This window comes from Aulonocara sp. 'chitande type north' Nkhata Bay, linkage group LG14 (assembly GCF_057382095.1).
Source record: "Aulonocara sp. 'chitande type north' Nkhata Bay isolate Kocher_YH1m ecotype deep benthic linkage group LG14, A_spYH_male_GT1.1, whole genome shotgun sequence".
Classification (NCBI taxonomy): Eukaryota; Metazoa; Chordata; class Actinopteri; order Cichliformes; family Cichlidae; genus Aulonocara; species Aulonocara sp. 'chitande type north' Nkhata Bay.
In genome coordinates, this window is record NC_141357.1 from 23,511,892 (window position 1) to 23,526,324 (window position 14,433).

At 40.3% G+C, this 14,433-nt stretch overlaps 1 protein-coding gene across 1 annotated transcript in view; it reads right to left on the minus strand.

The window, feature by feature from the left end:
* The window catches only part of LOC147314594 (uncharacterized), a 29,943-nt gene extending 16,931 nt beyond the window's left edge, over positions 1-13,012 (minus strand). Inside the window, exons 1-7 of the mRNA XM_086261655.1 lie at positions 12,917-13,012; positions 11,635-11,667; positions 10,071-10,113; positions 3,600-3,754; positions 2,865-2,999; positions 2,333-2,527; positions 509-700 (exon numbers count right to left, since the gene is read on the minus strand). Coding sequence (XP_086117781.1) covers positions 509-700; positions 2,333-2,527; positions 2,865-2,886 — 409 coding nt within the window. The 5' untranslated portion in view covers positions 2,887-2,999; positions 3,600-3,754; positions 10,071-10,113; positions 11,635-11,667; positions 12,917-13,012. The remainder of the gene's footprint in view (positions 1-508; positions 701-2,332; positions 2,528-2,864; positions 3,000-3,599; positions 3,755-10,070; positions 10,114-11,634; positions 11,668-12,916) is intronic.
* Between the last annotated feature and the right edge of the window lie 1,421 nt (positions 13,013-14,433).

Genomic DNA, 14,433 nt, shown 5'->3' on the forward strand with positions numbered 1-14,433 from the left:
TAAAAACTGTAAGACTTATACTTCAGTCATAGCTAATTCATGTTTAGCTTATACTGTACGAGAAAACCGTAAAAATAATAATTGCAATGCTGCTTTTCACAGTAAAATGATTATCTTATGATTAGCTCTCTCATTTTAAATAATATTATGTGGAGGTTTGAGAAAAACAGCTAACTGACAGCATAGTTGGTTGGGTTTGTTGAAGCAATTGTGGAAAGCTGTAGAGGCAACAACAAAGTCATCACCTCCAGTAATGAGTCTGGATTTTATTGGATTGCTGTAAGACAACTATTGGAGGAGCAACAACACTGTAGACATGGCAGATCTTTTTTAAAGGCAAGTTTATTAATTAGTATTTAATTCTATGATGTTTACTCAATCAAATACATTTCTCACCAAAGTCTGATGTGCATTAAGACTCATATGTACAATATGACAACAAGTGCAACTGTTTTTATTGGATTCGTCACACACAGCTTGCATGTAAGTGTACAAAGTAATGAGTTACCTGTAGTGGAGCTCTTTTCACAGCAAGATGAATGCTTCGGTTGTACCTCCAGAACACCTTCATTCTCACAGCAGCACTGAGTCCTGTTGTCATACTGGTTGTGACCGCAGCACTGGTGGAAAGTGGAATTCTTCACCAGACTCTTCTTATTATCATTCGGACCACAATGCAGAATTCCTACATTATGCACTCCTGTGAAAACGAATCAGATACTAAAAACTGTAAGACTTATACTTCAGTCATAGTTAATTCATGTTTAGCTTTGTGTTTATGTGTTTCTCGTACAGTATATCCTGCAATACTGCTTTTCACTGTAAAATGATTATCTTATGATTAGCTCTAGTTCAGTTTAAACAATATTCTGTGGACGTTTGTAAAAAAAAACAACAGCTATCTGACACTGTAGTTGCTTTGGTTTGTTGAGGCAACTATGGAAAGCTGTAGAGGAAATGACAAAGTCATCACCTCCAGTTATGAGTCTGGATTTTATTGGATTGCTATATGACAACTATTGGAGGATCAACAGCACTGTAGACATGGCAGATCTTTTATAAAATATGGTATCACTTGTGGGGCGATTGTGGCTCAAGAGTTGGGAGTTCGCCTTGTAATCGGAAGGTTGCCCGTTCGAGCCCCGGCTTGGACAGTCTCGGTCGTTGTGTCCTTGGGCAAGACACTTCCCCCCATGCCTACTGGTGGTGGTCAGAGGGCCCGGTGGCGCCAGTGTCCGGCAGCCTCGCCTCTGTCAGTGCGCCCCAGGGTGGCTGTGGCTACAATGTAGCTTGCCATCACCAGTGTGTGAATGGGTGGATGACTGGATATGTAAAGCGCTTTGGGGTCCTTAAGGACTAGTAAAGCGCTATATAAATACAGGCCATTTACCATTTATAGAGTTCTGAATTAAGGGAGAAAAATACACACAAATGTGGCAGGTTTATTAGTTAGTCTGTAATGCGCTTGTGAAGTGGCTGTTTGGTCTCTCCAATGTAGAGGTCTGGGCATTTCTCGCTGCACTGTACAGCATACACCACATTGTTAAGTCTGTGTTTTGGCGTTTTGTCTTTCGGGTGAACCAGTTTTTGTCTGAGCGTGTTGCTGGGTCTGAAATACACCGGGATGTCATGCTTGGAGAAAACCCTCCTGAGTTTTTCTGATACACCGGCCTCTACATTGGAGAGACCAAACAGCCACTTCACAAGCGCATGGCACAACATAGAAGAGCCACCTCCGCAGGACAAGACTCAGCAGTCCATCTGCATCTTAAGGACAAAGGACACTCTTTCGAGGATGCTAACGTTCACATTTTGGACAGAGAGGACAGATGGTTTGAAAGAGGAGTGAAAGAAGCCATTTATGTCCACTGTGAGCGACCATCTTTGAACAGAGGCGGGGGTTTACGACACCAACTGTCTGCCATCTATAATCCAGTTTTGAGTTCCCTTCCCAGACGCACTTAACGCCCACTCACATCCTGAGCCATCTGATTTCAGGAATTCGCATGATAAGGTGGGGCCAGGTTTCACAATGAACTCACCCGAAACTCTGGCTGATTGGGACCCACACCCAGTTTCACACCTTGGCTCAGGCGATTAGAGGATCATCAGGAGGTCCTTTTGTCCCTCTGTGGGGGGAAACTCCCACTAGGTTTATATCTGGGACTCTCCAATATTTGACCTTAGAACTGAAGAAGCTTCTCGGATGAGAGGTGAAACGTCTTCAAGTAACTTAAAGAAGTCCAGACGCTTTTCTTTGCAAACTCCTTTGGCTGTACAAACTAATGAGTCACCCACAGTTGACATGTAAATGTACAAAGTAATGAGTTACCTGTAGTGGAGCTCTTGTCACAGCAAGATGAATGCTTCGGTTGTACCTCCAGAACACCTTCATTCTCACAGCAGCACTGAGTCCTGTTATCATACTGGTTGTGCCCGCAGCACCGGTGGAAACTGGAATTTCTCACCAGAATCTTCTTATTATCACTTGCACCGCAACACAATTGCTTGTCCTTGGCAAAAGCCTCTGTGGAGAATACCATGGAGATTCTTAACTCTTTGGCCTCAACCATAACTAAGCTGATAAGCCTCTGCAACATTCTGCCGATGCTGATTATATTTTTTCCACTTGTATATTTGTTCTACTGAAGAATGTTCAAATGAACATCTAGAACCACAAATCCATCTTCTTTTGTTTCCACTATTTCTCCTTACTTACATAAAATAAGTACATTTTGCAGTAGAAAATCACAACTCTCAAGAAGTCCTGTTTTTTGTTTGTAACACTGTCTGTCTTCGAATTTTGCCTTTTAATTATATAATATATGCTTAATGTGATGTTTTTCATCAGTGTGTCTGCTCACCTTTACCGCAACATTCAGCCATTAGTCCAGGTTTTGCAGTGATGGTTGATTGACAGCATACTTCATTGACAGGGTTGTAGGGCTTCAGCCCACAGCAGTTGGACACCTTTTCACTCAGACCATGAGTAACATTGGCTGTATAATAAAGACACAAACACTAGAAGCAGTGTAACAGCTGAAAGTGTCATGTTAAGTGTTAAATGGCCCACAGTTGTTCAAAAAAAGAAATGTTGCAATACCTCTGAATAAATGGAAACATCTGACTTAGTGATAGCAGATGAACACATACAGATGTGTGCAATGAATCCAGACTTCCCATCATTACTTTATTGTTCTTTTTCTGTTCATTTGCGCTCTGACAAAAAGCATGCTAATTTACAATAACAACAACAAGCACCCAAAAAGTTCAAACATAGCTATCCATAACTGGGTAATGATTTTCTTATTACAGTATCTGCCATGACTTTTTTTTTTTTTTTACCAGAGTAGGGGGTGTATACAGTCAACTTCCAATTTATTCAGTCAATTAAATTCTGTATTAAAAACAAATTTTAGTCTAAAGCGGTACAATTCAACTGCTTCATAAAGCCAGAAAGGTGGTTAAGAGTTTTTGTGCTCTTTAACTTATTTTCTATTAAGATTTTTAATTTAGGTGCTCTTCAGGTGCTTTTATTTATTGGCCAGTTACAAAGTCAAAATTTCAGTTTCAGTTTAGCTAGATTTCAAGTTCGTTACCTCTGAGAGTGTTTCCGTCTTGTACTTTGCAACAGGTTGCTTTTTCAGGATTGTAAGGTTCCTTTCCACAACAAGACACACTCGCCCCTGGGTAAAGTTTGTTTCCACAGCAAGCAGCTTCTTGTGTGTCATACTTTGTCCCATTGCAGTCTTTTCTGAAAAGCACAGATAACCAAAGCCTATTATCAATGACAGTAAATTCCATAGACTTAACAGTGCATACAGAAAATTGCTGTTTTACACCGTCAAACCTAGAGAGACTACTCCCTTTAACCTTTGTACTAATGCCCTCTATTGGACAACTATGAAAATACACTAAAATGTAGCAACAGGAGCATACCCATAAGCTGTTTATAGTATTTTTAACACCTCCACCCTTGCTGTGCTGACATAAAATTTATCTGAATATAGGACATTTTAAAACCTCCCTCTACTCCAAATGTCAAAAACTGGAAGGTACTTCTTAAAATCCCAGCTCAAAGTCGAAGTTTCTCAGAATTTTTTTTACATTAACTTGTCTTAGTATGTCTTCCATCACATCTTTCCAACTGGGTTAAATGTAGAAGCTCATGGGTACTGGTTTAGCTCTCTGGGATGAGCAGGTGACCACTTGATGTATGGCTAGGAGCCCAGGTTTGAATCTGACCCATGCCCCTTTACCATACATCTTCCTCACTCTTCTAATAAGGCAGTTTATCCTTAGTTATTTCCATTATAGCTTACAGGACATTTTACAATTTAAAGCTTAATGATTAAAAACAAAAAGGTTTATGTATTCTCAACTGATTCTTTGAAGATGTGAAACAGACTACCCCATCATCTTGTAGTAGAAAGTGCCTTAGGTGGTCATATTGAGTAGAAAGGCACTATAGAAGTATCAGTCCATTTACCATTTTCCATTAACTCTGCCTCCTGGATGTCAACCTCCTGTGTTCTTTTAGGTGCCACTGTCTCCTTTTCTAGGCACCACATCATAGTGGGTCTCACTACCATTTTGTAAACCTTCCCTTTCACTCTTGCTGCTATTCTTCTGTCCCAAATCACACCTGACATTCATCCCACTTCCACCATGAACCTGTCACTCCTACCACACACCATTGTCTCACTGTTTCCATAGATCTTCTTCATCAGCCTCATATCTTTCTCTGGAATTCCTGATTTCTTCATACAGTATCACATTTCCTCTCGTTGCACCTTGGCACTCCATCAATACTCTCAAAGCTTACATTGCTTTCAGAGTGTTAGTACAAGGATACCTCTCTATTTTTCTCACATTCCTCCACAGGTACGCCATCTGAACCAACTGCCTTTCATTCTTCAGCCTCTTCATTGCTGTCTTCTCTTCCTCCTTACTAATCCATTCAAAGTTCATGGTTCATTTATTTGTCATTGTAAAATACAATATACAAGGTAATTTACTGTACTACTGCTTAAAAAGATGGCCCTCCCTATAGTATAAATAAAAGTTCAATTCAATTCAATTTTATTTATATAGCGCCAAATCACAACCTTAACTTACCACAAGGCACTTTGCATTGTAAGGTAAAAACCCTACAATAATAAAGAGAAAATAAAGAAAACCCAACAATGATATGACACCCTGTGAGTAAGCGCTTTGGTGACAGTGGGAAGGAAAAGTTTCCCACTGATTAAATGCAGAGTAGTGTACAGACAAATATTGTGTGTGAAAAATATCAGTGAAGAATAAACACGCCGTGCGTCATGGGACTCCCCCATCAGCTTAGACCTACTGTGACATAACTAAGACTATGTCTACACTAGCCCGGATAAATTTGAAAATGATGTATAAGTCTGAAAACACTCCACACTATCATTTTCATTCGTTTTCACAGAGTTATTCATCCACATTGAAACAGGCGAAAACACTAATGCTCCAGTACTGCACATGCGTGAAACACAAGACGATTCAACCTACCTCACTTCTGTCAGTCATTTATTTACTTTCTGGCTCTTTGAAACGTCGCGGCAAAATGTTGAGGATAAGCAGCGAATTTTTTAAATGGACTAACAAAGAGGTGGAGTTGTTGCTGCGAGTAACACAAAAGTACAAAGCTGCAAAAGCGAGTGAGAATTAAAGAATTTGAAGAAAAGCTATCTGAAGCATGTACAAACTGATATTAATCTTTACTCTCTGTGTGGACGGAAGACCAAAACGGAGGCAAAAGGATGCATTTTCAAACGAAAACGTGTTAGTGTGGACATGGCCTAAGGGAGAATTCAGGGTCACCTGAACCAGCCCTAACTATATGTTTCCTCAAAAAGGAAAGTTTTAAGGAAAAGTCAAGGAAAGTTAAGTTCCCTGCCTTTTAGTCTTAAAGGTAGAGAGGGAGTCTGTCTACAGAATCCAAACTGGAAGCGTGTTCCACAGAAGAGGGGCCTGAAAGCTGGAGGCTCTGCCTCCCATTATACAATATCTCACAAAAATGAGTACATTTTTGTAAATATACAAATATATCTTTCCATGGGACAACATGGAAGATATGGCACTTTGATACAATATCAAGTAGTCAGTGTACAGCTTGTATAACAGTGTAAATTTGCTGTCACCTAAAAATAACTCAACATACAGCCACTAATGTCTAAACTGCTGGCAACAAAAGTGAATACACCCCTAAGTGAAAATGTCCAAGCTGTCCTCGAAGTGTCAATATTTTGTGTGGCCACCATTATTTTCCAACACTGCCTTAACTCTGTTGGGGATGAAGTTCACTAGAGCTTCACGGGGTGCCACTCGTCCATGATGACATACTGGAGCTGGTGGATGTTAGAGACCTTTTGATCCTCCATCTTCCCTTTGAGGACTTCCCACGGATGCTCAGTAGAGTTTAAGCTTTAGAGAAATGCTTGGCCAGTTAAGTACCTTGCTAAGTTCGTTTAGCAAGGCAGCGGTCTTTTGGAGGTGTTTTGGGGGTTGTTATCATGTTGGAATACTGTCCTATGGCCCAGTTTCTGAAGGGAGGGGATCATGCTCTGCTTCAGTATGTCACAGTACATGTTGACATTCATGGTTCCCTCAATTAACTATAGCTCCCCAGTGCCAGCAGCACTCATGCAGCCCCAAACAATGACATCCCACCACCATGCTTGACTGCAGGCAAGACACTCTTGTCTTTGTACTCCTCACCTAGTTGCCACCACACAGCCGTGATACTATCTGAACCAAATAATGTTATCTTGGTCTCATCAGACCACAAGTAATCCAGGTCCTTATTCTGCTTGTCTTCAACAAACTGTTTGCGGGCTTTCCTGTGCATTATCTTTAGACGAAGCTTCCTTCTGGGACAATAGCCATTTGATGCTGTGTGGTGTATTGTCTGAGCACCGAAAGGATGACCCTCCACACTTTTGTTGCCAGTGGTTTAGGCAATGATGGCTGTGTGTTAAATTGTTTAGAGAGGCATATACACTGTTAAATACACTGTTAGACAAGTTGTACACTGACTACTTTACATTGTATCAAAGTGTCATATCTTCAATCTTGTCCCATAAAAAGGTATAACAAAATATTTACAAAAATGTGAGGAGTGTACTCACTTTATTCAAATGCTGTACTTTTAAATACTCCAGGATCCACATGTAAGCCTACAGTCTTCTCTACTGGAGTGATATGGTACTACTGAATTAGATTCTGAATCAAACAGGGAGCCAATGAAAATAACTCAGTATAGGAGAAATATGCTCTCTCTAGTCCCTGTCAGTACTCTTGCTGCAGCATTTTGGATCAATTGAAAGCACTTCAGGGAGTTGTTAAGATAAGTTGATAATAATGAATGACAGTAGTCAAGCCTAGAAGTGATAAATGCATGAACTAGCTTTTCAGCATCACTCTAATATTCTTGTTTCTCTCTCCTCTCTCCTCTGCCTGGGTGGAACTCCTTGCAAGTTCCCGCTTCTGGCCTACGAACCTGCAAATAATCACTCACCCACTGCTTGTTATACTTCCATTCCAGCTACTACTTAAGACAACAGCTCAGTATTTGTCATTGCTGGATCGTTGCACGACACAGGTCAGTGTAGCCCCAGCTCTTTGCTGTTTATTCTTGTCTCTAGCGCTTTCCTAGCTTGAAACTGTGCTCTCTTGTATATAGATCTTCCTGGACCTGTTTATCCCTGGAGTGTGTTCATGAGCGCAAGTGGTTTACGAGTAGCGTGTGTGGTCGAACAGGAGTGTGGAGTGTTTCCTTCCCCCTCCCCGGATTCCCTGGAGCCCCTTTCCCCTTGCATCTTTGTATATAGCACCTGGTGACATTGTAAATAAACTGTTCATCTTCAGGGTCAACAAAGTCCTGCGCTTGAGTCCATTTATTCACTGTGGCAGACACCATATTTCTAAGGCTACGTTCACACTGCAGGTCTTGATGCTCAATTCCGATTTTTTGATCAAATCCGATTTTTTTGTCTGCTCGTTCACACTACAAATAAAATGCGACCGCAAACGCGCTCTAGTGTGAACGCTCAAAGCGGCCCGCATGCGCAAAAGAAGACGTCACACACAACGCGCTCTGTTTAGACCCAGAGCAAACAATATTGTTTGACTGATGGCCCTTAATATAAAGACTTCCGACTTCACGTTTCCCAAAATAATGATCCTTATTGCTGTTTTAGAGAGGAGCGGTGCTTCAAAGGATAGTTGCAGATTTCTGTAAGAGTCTGCAGACTATGCAGTACAAATAAAATGTTAACGTTTCTCCAACATTGTCTTCCCAGGAGTTTCACCGGATGGCCAGGAAGCGTTCGCGATGTCTTCTCCGGAGCTGATAATTGGCGTCTGTCTTGTGTCAGTGACGTAAAAGACGGATTTAATGCTACTTGACCGTTCAAAGAGCAGTCGCTTTCTGAAACATCGGATATGTATCGGATTCAGTATCACATACGAAAGTGACCCAGATCGGATTTGAAAGTATCGGATTTGTGCCGTTCACACTGTCATACCATGATCGGATATGAGTCGCATAGGGTCAAAAAAATCGGATTTGATGCGCTTTCACCTGCAGTGTGAACATAGCCTAAGATTTTTGGGGTCAAGTACAATAATGTCAGTTTTATCTGAATTTAGAAATCATGTCTTTATCTCTTCAAGACATTCCTGCAGTTTAAGTAATTGGTGTGTGTTATCTGGCTTCATGGATAGACAAAGTTGGGTATCATCTGCAAAGCAGTGAAAATGTATGCTATGCCTTCTAATGACACTGCCGAAGGGAAACGATATGGATCAAACCACTGCAGCGCAGCACCTTTCATACATTGTCAGTAATGCATAGTGCCTGGATATGCTTTAAAATAAATGTTATACCTTTTACTTTATTTAGTTGACTTTATAGCAGCACTCACAGTGATGACAGACTTTGAGTGAAAACTGTTCAAAAACCCAGTGGTGTGTGTTTTTCATGTCCTGCACTTTCTGATTCAACACTCCTCCATCCTTCCACTTTTGACTCTCATGAGCTTTTCAGAATACTCTCCACCCTCTCAACAGGCTCTCTTTACTCATTGTACATTTCTATCTCTAGCCTTAGTCACACAAACTTGCTCCCTCTCTCTCTCCATGTTTCTGTGTCCATCTCCGGGTTTGCTGTTCAGTGTTTTGAGTTAGTTCACCCAGTTTATGTTAGTTAAACCTCAGTTTCCATTTTGCCTCTTGCTTTTTTATGTTCAGGTATTAATAAACGGCTTGCCTACTGTTAAACCTCACTCTCGCATCTATGTGTCTGCATGTGTGTCCTCAACCTCCTCACAGCCTGTTGACATTCATCTCCCTGAATATCACACTTTTTCTTTGACAACCTCTCCCTTTAAATACTTTGATGTACTTTATCCTCCGAGAACTCTATGTTCTTCTGTTTCCAGTTTCACCATGTGACCCTTGCCTCTGCTTTTCTTGCTTCATATCCTTGATTTCTTAAATCATCCTGCAGACCACCATCTAGTTTGACCTGACACCACCTTGAAGTCTCCCATTCACTTTCAGACTGCACCGTCTGCTTCTGCATACCATGTATTTAATCTGTATTCGCGTCCCCCCCCCCCCCCCCCCCCCACACACACACACACACACACTCTCACGCAGTCAAATGTGTTCAGAATCCAAAACCAACTTATTTTCTCTCCTTATCATCACACCTGCCCAACACTTCCTTATCACCTAGGTTCCCTTCACACATGTCGACTGAAATCTGATCCAGTCACCACACGCTGTTCCATTTCATTCAACTTACTGCGGAATTCCTTGGCACTGCACTCATCTTTGCCGCCGCCCTCGCAAAAAACATCATCTGCACAACCGCATAACCACTCTGCCTCGACTGTAATCAACACAATTGTTCGAACTCTAAAATTGCGAGGAGCCTTATCAATACAATGAGTTCTCTGTAGTCTATAACCAAACGCTTGACCTTTGATCAGCGGCCAGAAATTAAAGAACACAAAGCGAGTGAAGAAACAGTGACTCACCCACAGTCGTTTCTGGAGGCTGCGTTTGCTCCTGCGGCAGAAACTGTCAGCAAGCACAAATTGAAAATGATGAGTTACTAAAAACTTGGACTAAAATTGAATAGCATTAGGAATCTTGATTGTCTACGGTAAAGAATGTAAAGAACCACAGGTTAAAAAAAAAGACTGACGGTAAAACAGTTGTCTCTATTTTCAGTGATTTAATCGAAGAATTTGAACATCTCTGGAGGCGTTTATAGATTTGTCCCGGGCATTTACTCATAATACGCCCTCAAGTTTGAATTTACATTTAAAGGTCTGCATGCACGAGAGGTTCTTAATTCATATTTGCAGATGCCTATGCACCTTTTGAACTATTTATGAAGTTCTGTAAATATTCTTGCAAAACACACACCGAGTTGATAACGCACACACAACTGACCTCACAGATCTAAATGTTTGGGAAGCACAAACAAATCCTTTTGCTCCAATAATATTCCCCATACCACTCGTTAACTATACAAGATATATATATATGATTCTACAGTCTGACGTCCCTGAAGAACCCACGAGACTGCCCCGAGGTGTCTTCAAATGGATGAATCAGTCTGCCGCCCACGCCCTGACGTCACGCATCTGATGCTATCACCTTTCCCATTCTTTTTCCCACAACGCCACAGTAAATTACTAGAAGATGAAAAAAGATGGGAAAAAACCCCCAAAAACAACAACACACACACCACAAGAAGTTAGCTGATTTATATACCTGTGGATTTGTTTGTGTTCCAGGTGTTGCATGCTTGTTTGTTAATAGCGGTGAGGCAGTTGGTGATACATTGTGCATTTGCACCTCACTGTACAATACCTTGTGCAATACTTTTTGTAAATAGTCAACAGTGCAATAGACTCAATACTTGAAATGTGCAATTCACTTGTATTTTTATTTTTTATTCCTATTTATTCTATTTATCCCCTTTGTATATTTTATTTATATTTGTCTCTGTATTTATATATATGTGTGTGTGTGTGTGTGTGTGTATATATATATAACAGTTCTGTAACTGTAACTTCGGTCGTTGCTGTGCTTTTTTTGGAAGTCGAATTTCCCAGAGGAACCCACCCGAGGGATTAATAAAGTTCTATCTTATCTTATCTTATCTTATCTTATCTTCTTTTTACGCTATCCCTTTATTACCCCCCCCCCTTTTCTGCCCGTCATATCTATCTATCTATCTATCTATCTATCTATCTATCTATCTATCTATCTATCTATCTATCTATCTATCTATCTATCTATCTATCTATATATATATATATATGCATGCTATTATTATTTATGCTATTATTATTTATAATACTGGCAGTGGGAAGTGGAGAAGAAAGTACCTTGCCTCCAAGCATTATTACCTATGACGCACGGTCTCTCTCTCTCTCTCTCTCTCTCTCTCTCTCTCTCTCTCTCTCTCAAAGCTTCCACAAACAGCGCACCAGCAGTCGGAACCTTATCAGTTGTGTCAAGCCAGTGGCCCTATACACGGATCCTCACAACTCAAAAAGAACTAATAAATAAATCAATATCACTTACCACAATCAGTAGAGAATCCAAAAATCAGCCAAGCTAAAAGAACAGGTGGAGAACCATCATTATACAGCCTTAAAATACTCAAATATATCTATATCAGCAAAGGTACGAAATCCTACCAAACCCGAGAGTCTGAAGCAGGTACATCTGTAATCCTTTTAGGAGAATGTGTCTCCCATTGAGTCTGAGAGGCAAACATATGCGGCTAAATAGTCTAATTAGCCCCACCTCCCACGTAATAACGCCTAAAAATATGTCATTTATAACCAGAGGGTCAAGGTAGCGGGGGCACACAACCAGAGCGCTTGATTACATGGTATGCAAACCAAGAAGCTCCGCAACAATAAAAGACTTGTAACATGCAGTTGTTAAAGTATGCAGCTGCTCTAGACAATATAGATTCCAATTTTAAACACACCGCACTCAGGTGTGCACTGATTTCTATACCTGAAATAGATCCCACTGAGATGAAGATTTATTAGGGGAACCTGGCTTTCCTGTCCTGTTGGTGGGTTCAATTTTTTAGATAGTCCAGATCTGATGGTGAACACTTTTATCTCTGTCTGTTACTGCAGCATTTTACTTTGATGCAGTTCCCAAGTCATCCATGGGAGTTAGTTTGTGAAAATTCAGTTTTTCATTCAGCTTGATACATGTTTTAGATGATGAAATCTTCTTACAAGTGACGACAGGGTGTTTGAAAAGTGATCGTCTTTGAAATGGGCTGAACCATATTGTCTACATGTGTGTGTGTGACATGTTAACGATTGTCGTATGCTGACGAGAGCTACCCAAATGCTGCTAGTTCCCATCTGTTTGTCATGGGGAGCGCTGCGCCCTACATGCAGTCCTTCTGATAATAGGATTCTTATTTTAACTTACATACCGTACATACTCCAATCCCCGAGGAAAATATTGCTGAATCAATTTAGAAAGTAAAAAGAAAAAAGAAAAAGAAAAACGAGAAAAAGACAGAAAAAACCGTTAAAAGTAAAGGTCCTTCATTCCATTTAATCCATCTGGTGTGATAGCATTGTAGACAGGGAGGGACAGGAAAACAAAAAGATCATCAAGGACGTGAATTCGACTCCATCCCAGGCCACTCGTCCAGTAGATTATTTTACCGCTGACTCATTAGGCTTGACTTATGTTGTAAAAACTCACTAATAAATCATGTCGAACATACACTCCAAGCTCAAATCTTCGTGTGTGTGTGTGTGTGTGTGTGTGTGTGTGTGTGTGTGTGTGTGTGTGTACATGTGTGTTTTATGTTCTATCGACTCACCTGCTTCATGACTCCTGACTTACTTTGCAGCGTTTAGCTCCATCTTGGAGATGACGCTTCCGTTTACTTCCAAGCATCCGTTTAACTGGTAACTCGTCGAATTATTATCTCCAGAATATCAGGTAGAAAGTTTTGTAGGTTGGCAAAAAAACTCATTTACCTGTCTGTGCAGGTGGTGAACCACATTAAGCAATCGTTGTTGACAGATCCCTCATCTCACAATCGGGAACAAAAGAGATTTCTGTTTTTTCTTTTTCCTTTTTTTATGTCTAAACATACAGAATATTTATTTATGTTGGTAGATAGCATACGGTTAATGGGTTCATGAGTATTGAAGGGTTATATATAAAATAAAGGAATTGCCCGTTTTGCAAGTATATTTATGACTCGTCATTGTACCTATGCGTTCCTCATTATGAGCAATCCAGTGTCCTTTTTGGCATCTTAAAATGTATTTATAGAATTGTGATGAGATATGTTTGACAGACTATAAGCAAACATTTACTACCATTTAAATACATGAAAGTTCTTGGCATGACACTTGTATTCTGTGGTTTTTTTGTGCTTTCTGTTTTGATCTAGGGTACTTCATGTTGTAGGCTGAACTTGTTTGTCTGGTTTTCCTTCGATGTAGTCTACTAAAGCCAATTTTACATTGAAGCAAATTTTCTTTGGTGGCAGGCTCTTATAAAAAGAGGTTGTATGGGAGAATCATCTCTTAACAGGCACGTGCAGAGGGGGGGGGGCTAGAGGGGCTTGAGCACCCGCCCCTTTCCTGATGGGTGCCCAAAGTGCCCTTTGTTGAGGCAACTTTTTAAAAAAAATAAAAAATAAAATAAAATTTTATGTGTGCGTGCGTGTGGAGTCCTGTCTGTGCCCCTCAACAATAATATATAGTGTATAGCACACAGGAGTATTGGCTTATTACGTACACGTTGGTAAGTTGTCTTGTGGCAACTGACGAACTGAAACAAACGAGCGTGCTGTGTGTGCGACAGCGCGACAAACATTACGTGTCCTTTTATTAACTGCACAAGTAGTGCTGGTCATAGCTGCTGGCTACCTGTGTAAGGCTGTCATGGGTCTGTAGCTCTGTCACCGTTTTAGGGAACATATTTAGTTTTAAAGTAAGTTACAGGACTTTTCCTGCCTTTCTGGAGGGATTATATTTCACTAAAAACGATCTAATATGCATGTCCACATAATTATGCATTATTATAATTATAATATATTAAAAAACACACACTGTATTTTAAAGAACATACATTAAGAAGCAGATTATATTAGATTTATATTTTAAATAAGACAAAATTTGGAGTTTACAGCAGCAAAATTATTGTATCTCTACAGTTTAAAAATGTAATAAGCTTTCCCCTGCACAGAGTGGATAGTGAAACAAATGGAATCATCATCAATACATTATTTCATATTTATTACTTCCCCCTCCTCATTGCTTTATTATTGTAGCTCTAGTAATAAATAATAATGTAAGGATTCTGGATCAGCACCATGATGCC